Genomic DNA, 8,677 nt, shown 5'->3' with positions numbered 1-8,677 from the left:
GGACTTGAACTACAGTCAACTACGTGGGAGTCCAGCGATGTAACCATTATGCCATGTGCTGGTCCCAGATTTATCCCTTTCGATAACCGAAAACAGTATAATAAACTTCTCATATATTTATTATTGAGGTATTTGGGGAAATGGAAGTCACTTACGTTCTTCTTGATAAAGCACAAGTGCACGTGCATGTACACACACAAACACACACGCACACACACACTCTCTCTTTCTCTTTCTCTCTCTCTCCTCCAGCAGGACTGACTGAGCAGTTTCCAGCAGACTAATAACTCCCACTTTCGTCTGTGTCACAGGGTACAGGGCACAGCAAAGCGAGAGGGAGCTGGGGGCTGGAAGCATCTTACCTGCTTTCCATCCAGGGTGCAGAGCCTCTTGACCACCCCTGAGTCGAGTTTAATGGCTTCGGTGATATCTGTTAAGACCTGCTCAAAGGAATGAGCAGTCTTTTTATTCAGAAGGATCCTCACGGCTTTTCTGGGCTTCACTCCACTTCGGATCACAGTCACCAACTTGGGTTTGATGAAATCTTTGCTTTCTTTGACTTCGCTTTTCACGGAGGAGGAGGAGGCCAAGGCTCGGGGGGTCCCCCCCTTGATGTTCACAGACCAGTTCGGATTGATATTTTTGGTGTAATCGACTTTACGAAATGGTTCGTTGGATGCACACACGTAACTCTCACCTAAAAAGCAAAAAACATTCATTTTATTAGCATGATGATGCTCACTGTGGAAGCATTTTATCTGAAGAACAGGTGCCGGAGTCCCAGTAAGTGAACGCCTAAATTTAACAGGGTCACCAAAATGAGCCATGCACCTTCTCCTTTGGCATCCTCCCACCTCCTCTGCCCTTAAACAGAGTCTCTATTGGTGTTGAGAGAATAACATGGATCACAGAGTGGAGAGCTCTGGGCGAAGAGAATAGAGTGAGACCAGGGCTTTACTTTGACCAAATCCGTCACCTTAGCTCATTTATTTCTCCATGTGTTCGTTCTCAGTATCATCATCCAGAGTGAAATAACCAAGTCAGCTGAATTCTAAAGCACTGCCTAGTTCCAAAGGCCTATTAATTCACTTAGCAAAAACCACACCAAAAAAAAAAAAAAATACAAAGAAAAATAAACCAACAGAGACAATTACATCACAAAATAATGTATTCATATAAAAGTGAAACTATTTTCCTTCTTCCAATTATGCATGTCTGTCCTAATCAATTAATAATCACAGTATCTTCACATACATGACTAAACTTTACTCAGTTTTAGAATTACTGATTTATGGGACCATCAGTTAGCATAATGGCTGTGTCGCTGAACTCGCATGTAGTCGACCACGGTTCAAGTCCTGCACCCGGTGGCTTAAACTCACACTGGGTGCATGTGCATGCGTGCCCAAGATCCTGAGAGGAGAATGGAGGAGAAGGGATTGTGGTATGGCCATCCCCCCTGGGGGGTGATTTCTCACTTTCTGACTCTCTGTCCTCCATGTCTCTCTCTGTCTCTCTGGTGAGCGCATGCGTCCTGTAGCAAAAAGCTCTCCAAAAAAAAGAAAAAGAATTACTGATTCATTTAACAAAGCACCATAAAAATGAAGGAAGAGTTTTGGTACTTCAGAGAACTAGGACTTAGGCATTTGTTTTAATGAAAGAATGTAAATGCAAAATAACTAGTAAGTTTAAAAACATATCCTTTTCTTTGTATACTTACGTAGGAAAGGATATTAAGTGATGTGTCCATTACTCATGAAATCTTCAGCTTGTTTTTTATTAATTACAACATAAAACCTACACCTTTTGCCAATTAGTTTATCAATTCAATGAGATACCATATTTTTTCTTTCTGGAAACTCAAAAGTCATCTAGTTCTAATCTTGATTTTTTGACATACTAGGTGAGAGAGTTAGACTTTGCTTCTCTGAAGTATCTTGTAACTCATAAAGAATCCACTATTTTTTTTTATATTGTCAGTATAATAGACTCATTCTTAATATAATAATTACATTAGATGGGTCTTAAGCATTGTGGATGCCTAAAACAAAACATAGTGAAAGAGAATTCCTGAAGAAAATCTATTATTATCAATATTATATTTAACTATTAACATGATGTTCTTAAAATTCTGATTAAAGAAGAACTTTAGAGACTCCCAAAGGGATATGAATAGTTCAATAATGGATCAGGCAGACGAGAAGGATTTAAAAAGGAGAACGATGTCTTCTACTTAAAAGTATAACTAGAACACTGCCCAGGATAATCAGGGAACCAACCCAGGCTTTGACACTGTGTCTACACCACTATCTGAAATCTAACACCCCACTACCACTTAGAAACTCTGCGTCTCTGTAGGTCTACCGAAATCATTTTCACAGCATGATCATCTAGGAAAATGGCACCTTATTTGAAAAATAGGTATCAACTTAAGAAGATACAACTGTATGTCCCATGTATGTATATGATTGGACAAAAATAAACAAATTATGGTTTTAATTTTATAAATAGAACTCTCACCTCAAAAAGCTCTTAGTATTTTTATCTATGATAAAAATGTAATTTTATGTTGTATCTAAAATATAAGATGGAAGGAACAAAAGAGTCTTAGTAAGATAAAATACATATTTTTTTAAAGGGTAGGGAGAAGTCCACTGAGGAGAAAGCTTTCCCAATATAAAAAGAAAAAACAATGCTGAAAAGAAATCAAACAAGAGAAAATTTAACGTATCAGATTGTCTTGATCAGTCAGTCCCTACACTGCGGACATATCAGCCCAGAAATGTGCATTTTCAGTTTGGCTGCATTTTGAGTCTTGACTGCATTCAGAATGTCAGAATGAAATAGGTAAAGAAATCCCCTTCATTCGTTAATGACTGCCCATATCCTGTCTGAAATACCATGATTGTTTATGAAAACAATCTTTAACATGGGACCAGCAGATGGCGTAATGGTTATGTCACTGGACTCCAATGAAGTCAACTGCAGTTCAAGTCCCGGACCTGACGACTTAAAACTCACACCAGGTGTGTGTGCCTGTGTACCCAAAATCCAGAGAGGAGAATGGAGGAGAAAGGATTGTGGTGTGGCCATTCCCTCCTGAGAGGGGTGATTTCTCACTCTCTGTCTCTCTGGTGAGCTCGTGCACCCTATAGCAAAAATCTCTAGAAAAAATCTATAGAAAAAAAAAAAAGGGAAAAAAAGTATTTTTAAAAGTATTTTTAATAAAACTGAATACAGTATGAAAAAAATTTATAGTCAGCAAAATTAAAAATTCATTAAAAATTAGAATTACAGTAGGAGATAAGTATGTGTATAATATAGATATATTTGTTTCATATATAGACATGGAAAACAGAGCAGTCCCCAAAATCTAGAACAGACCCTTCTCAGCTAGACCTGAATTTCATTATAATATCATCTGACCAACCCCGTGGTTCAAGTCCTAAATCTGACAGTTTTAAAAACACGCTGGGGGACCAGCAGTTAGCGTAATGGCTATGTCGCTGGACTCCCACGAAGTTGACCGCAGTTCGAGTCCTGGACTCGGTGGCTTAAACTCACGCCAGGCACATGTGCATGAGTGCCCAGGATCCCGAGAGGAGAATGGAGGAGAAGGGGTTGTGGCATGGTCATCCCCCCTGGGGGGTGATTTCTCACTTTCTGTCTGTCTCTCTCTGTCTGGCGAGTGCACACGCCCTATAGTGAAAACTTCTCCGAAAAAAAAGAAAAACAAACAAACAAACAAACAAAAAAACACGCTGGGAGCATGTGAGTCATGCCCAAAATCCCAAGAGGAGTGGGGAATAGAGAAGGGATTGTGGTGTGATCATTTCCTATGGGGGGGGTGCTTTCCCACCCTGCCCCCACCTGTCTCTGTCTGTCAAGTATATGTACCTTCTGGCAATATTGAAAATAAAATAATTTTCCTACCTTCTGTTGGTACCCAACATAAAGTAAGTCCCTGCTCCCTTAGACCTCTTAAAAATTACCCAACCAAAGCCCAACTCCTATGAAAGGTTCTAACATCCTTTTACTGCCACACCCCTGGTAGCCTATAATGTGTGTTCTTCCTCACCCACTCGTTCAACTATAGGCATGTTCCTAGTGGTCTGCGACTAAAGAGAACTGAGATATATACATACATATTTATCACCCCAACTCTCTTTCCAGTTCTTTTCCATAAGGGACAGGGTGGGGGTTACCATTTTGCAAATTCTGATGAGAATACACAGACAAGAACTGTTTTCTGCATGCAAAAAGGATGGATAAAGTGTACGGTAGTTATATAACTTTATTGTGTTTAAGTACAGTATGAACTAGGAAGTCTTCAATCTTGGGACCAGCAGGTGGTGTGGTGGTTAAAGTGCTGGACACTCCCACATGGCCAACCAGAGTCCGAGTCCCAGACCTAGTGGCTTGCTTTCTCACTTTCTCTCTCTCTTTCTCTCTCTCTCTCTGGTCAAATTAAAATAAATGAATAAATAAAGAAAATAAATAATTCTTTAAAAAAGAAAGTCTTCCAACCTTTCAGAGTCCTTCTAGTGGCATGGCTAGGGCTTCCTACAATGGCATCTGTCCAAACATACTTCCACCTGTGTGAAGCATTCCCATCTCCTCTCCCATCTCAGGGCTCTCCTCCTTCTGTTCAAAGTTAGGTACCTCTACTGGGACTTGTCCTCTGCTTCTTCATACTTCATGCTTTTTCTTGCTTCCCTTTTTACAGGAGCATACACCAGAGTTCCCTACCTTAAGCACATGGATCTTGCCCTCTTCAATCCTCATCTCTCTCTCTACCCACCTTCTGGCTTCCAGTCACTGCCAGCCTCATCAGGTTTCCCACTTCATCACCCCTACTTGCTCTAAGGTCACTGGGGTGTGGCTGCTGCCTGCACTCCATTGCTGAAAGGACGCTCATCCCAAACCCCAAGCTCTTCTTCCCTAACTGCCCAATGCAAAGCATGGCTTTATGGCTAATTTGAATTGGGGCATTCTAAGGTCTTGGACACCTTTTCCTTTAGCTTCTCTGATCTAGTATCTTTTAGTTTAACCTACCTCTCCCCTTTTTTTTTGGCCATAGGTCATGTGTATTCATGAGAGAGAGAATGGGAGAGAGAAACAGAGAAAGCACCCCCTAGTGGGATGACCATGCCACAATCCCTTCCCTATCCTCCTCTCAGGCCATTAGGTCTGGGACTCAAACTGTGCAGTCAGCCATGTGCGATCCAGTGCCTTACCCACCATGCTACCAGCTGGCCCAACCCTTCACTTTTTGTTGTTCCTTCTTGTGCTATCTCTCAGGGTCTTCTTTCCTTACCCATCTGGGTCCCTCATCCTCCTCAGACCTTCTCTTGGCAGCTTCTACATCCATAGCTTCGACCTATACTCTAAGGACACAAACACTGAGGTGATACCCAGCCTCGACCCTTCTTTTGAGTTCAGACCATTTACAGAGTATCTCTGGATCATCTCTGGGTCTACCAGATGCAGCATATGTAAAACTAACCTCGCTCTCTATTACTGCCACCCTGACCTCAAACTCTCTTGTTCAATTCCAAGCCTAATGAATGAAATTACCCCCTGTACAGTCACCTCAGCAAATCCCAAGACTCCCACTTCTCTGCCACCCCCCCCCATTCCGCAGAGTTGGCAAAACAGAATGGGTGTCTGGCTTTGGTCTGAACGTCTCCAGAAAGCAGCTCCTTCTACTCCGCCTTTTCTCATTTTTCCCTGGACCGGGGTTGGTAAGCTCCCTGTATCCAGACCTCACTCTGTCTCCTCCACATAGCTGTCACAGCAAGTTTTTAAAAATATACATCTAATGTCGGTGTCTCTCCACTGCCCTTAAAGGCCAGTCTCCTCTGCACACCGCATGCTTCCAGCCACAACTCCCACACTCTCCACAGGATCCTAACTTAATTCCAACATATTTGCAATTTCCTTCCAAACTCATCATACCCTCTTATTCTCATTTGTTACATATATTATTTCAAATAATCCTCCCCCCTTCCTCCTCCCTTGTCTTTTTTTTCTTTCTTTCTTTTTTTTTTTTGAACATTCTATCAAGACAAAGTGACCTTAACAAGAAGGTAAAGCAATAGGAACTTTCATACTCTAAGGATTTTAAGTTGATTTAATTGCCTAGGGGAAAAAAAAATTGGCATTTTCTAAGTTCATATGCAGATCCCATGAACCAGAAATTCACTGAAGGAAACATCCTGTAGAAAGTGATGTACATGAATACAATTTATCTACACTTGTACATTCATAGAAGCATTGCCAATAATGAAAGAGAGCAATCAATCATCATACCCAACAGGAGAATGGCTACATAGATTATGGTGTGGTCAAATAATGGACAGCACCATTATAAAAGAAAGCAAGAGCCAAGCTACTGATACCTCTGGGGAGGGAACAGTTGTAACTGGGAAGAGAGAAAGCTTCTCAAGTGACGGCAGTGCTCTGTATCTTGACACGGCTAATAGTCACAGAAGTGTTTGCTTTATAATAACTCACTAGGCTTGCACATGTTTTATGACCATTCTGTAGGTATAGGACATTTAATGGTTAAAATATAAAAATTTGGAGCCAGTAGATGGCATAGCAGTTATGTTGCTGGACTCCCACATGACCAACCGCAGTTTGAGTCCTGGACCCAGTGGCTTGAAAATCATGCCAGTAGCTTGTGCATGCAATGGCCAAGATCCTGGGAGGAGAAGGGATTGCCATGTGGCCACCTCCTTTGCGGGTGATTTCTCACTTTCCCTTTCACTGTCTCTGTCTCTCTATGATGAGCACATGTGCCCTAAGGCAAAAATCTCTAAAATAAATAATAAAATGTTTAAAAATAAAATTTAAAAATTATGTCACTCTTAGGTGCACCTGTTGTCCTCTGAGCTTTCTACATATTAATTTCTCAGAATCATTTATTCTTTCCCTCTCTTCTGGTGGTTCCTAATGGAGAATTTCTTTAAAAACCATTTCATGTAGAGCCCAAAATATTCAGATAAGAAGTCATTTGAAAGCTGAAGTGTGTCTTAGCATGCTCAGGGAAGCTATGTTCTAGGCTCCATCTCCTAGACTCCTGAAATATTCAGACAAGAAGCCATTTTAAAGCCGAGGTGTGTCCTGGTGTGTTCAGGGAAGCTACGCTCTAGGCTCCATCTCCTAGACTCCTGAAATATTCAGACAAGAAGCCATTTTAAAGCCGAGGTGTGTCCTGGTGTGTTCAGGGAAGCTACGCTCTAGGCTCCATCTCCTAGACTCCTGAAATATTCAGACAAGAAGCCATTTTAAAGCCGAGGTGTGTCCTGGTGTGTTCAGGGAAGCTACGCTCTAGGCTCCATCTCCTAGACTCCCAAAATATTCAGACAAGAAGCAGTTTTAAAACTAGTGCACTGCGTGGTTTTTCACTTTTTACATGTAAAAAAAATGTTTTCCTCTTTTTTGGTAGTATTTTTCTAGCTTTTTAAAAATTCTTTTTTAATCCTTACTTTCCCACTCTAAGCTTTACTCTCCACACACTGAATGTCTTGATAGGCCTAGGTGCATAGTAGCCAAGCATCTAAATACTTTTAGAATCATTGAAATCTTCACCACTTATTGAGCCTCCTGCTTTAATGAAGAAATTTCTTTTTAGAAATCTGAACTACTAATCTTTCTGTGGATACATTGCAAAGCACAGTAGAGGATAGATTTTGTCACAGAATGACCAGAAACAACTGCAGAGGCACAAGAAACATGAGAAATATCTCTCCCCTAAGGGAAAAAAAACAATCCCTCATCACCTACAGACAGTGGAGTAGATCTCATAGAAGTATCTGATAGAGAATTCAGAATATTCATAGTGACAAAACTAAATGAGATGCAAGAGCTGAGAGATAGTGAACTTCAGAAGATGCAGAAGAAAAGAGATGATGAGTTCCATGAGGTGCTGAAGTTCTTCGATGACCTGAAAGAGGAAATACACACCATAAAAAAGCATCGAATGGAGCTATTAGAGATGAAGAATGCCATTCAGGAAATCAAAACCTCCCTCAAAAGTATTAAAAGAAGATGAGTTCATGCAGAAAATCAAATCTCATATGTTGAAGGCAAAACCTCTGATCTAGAAAAAAACAACCAAAAATAAACTGAGAGAAGAACCAAAAAAGAATACTATACGATAAATACTAGACACCATTAAGCGCCCAAACATCTGGATAATCGGTATCCCAGAAGGTGAGGAAACTAATAAGAGCATTGAAATCTTGGAAAAAAACCTTCTAAATCTTTCTTGGGTCTGCAAATATCCAGGCTCAAGAAATACAAAGGACCCCTAATAGAATCAACCTAAGAAGATCTTCTCCAAGGCACATCATAGCCAGACTGGCCAAATCTAGACAAAGACAAGATACTAAAATTGGCAAGAGAGAAACATCAGGTTACTTATAAAGGTTATCCAATCAGGTTAACATCAGACCTCTCATCAGAAACAATGCAAGTAAGGAAAGAATGAAAAAATACATTCAAAGTGTTAAGTGAAAACAGTTTCAACCAAGAATACTACACCTGTCAAGATTATCTTTCATATGGGAAGAAAAAAGAATATTCTCAGATAAACAAAACCTGGAAGAATTTACCAACACCAGACCAGCTCTCCAAGAAGTTCTGAAGGGAGTGCTATACCAGGAAAACT

The 8,677-nt window shown here is 40.6% G+C and overlaps 1 protein-coding gene across 1 annotated transcript in view; it reads right to left on the bottom strand.

Annotated features, from left to right (window-relative positions):
- The window catches only part of DCLK2 (doublecortin like kinase 2), a gene marked incomplete in the record, with an annotated part of 212,251 nt that overhangs the window by 182,302 nt on the left and 21,272 nt on the right, over positions 1-8,677 (bottom strand). The window contains 1 exon segment of the mRNA XM_027765892.1: positions 363-697. Coding sequence (XP_027621693.1) covers positions 363-697 — 335 coding nt within the window.

The sequence above is a fragment of the Tupaia chinensis genome, unplaced genomic scaffold (assembly GCF_000334495.1).
Source record: "Tupaia chinensis unplaced genomic scaffold, TupChi_1.0 Scaffold139871_1, whole genome shotgun sequence".
Taxonomy (NCBI): Eukaryota; Metazoa; Chordata; class Mammalia; order Scandentia; family Tupaiidae; genus Tupaia; species Tupaia belangeri.
The sequence above is the reverse complement of the archived record's forward strand: the minus strand, read 5'-3'. Positions and strand labels throughout refer to the sequence as shown.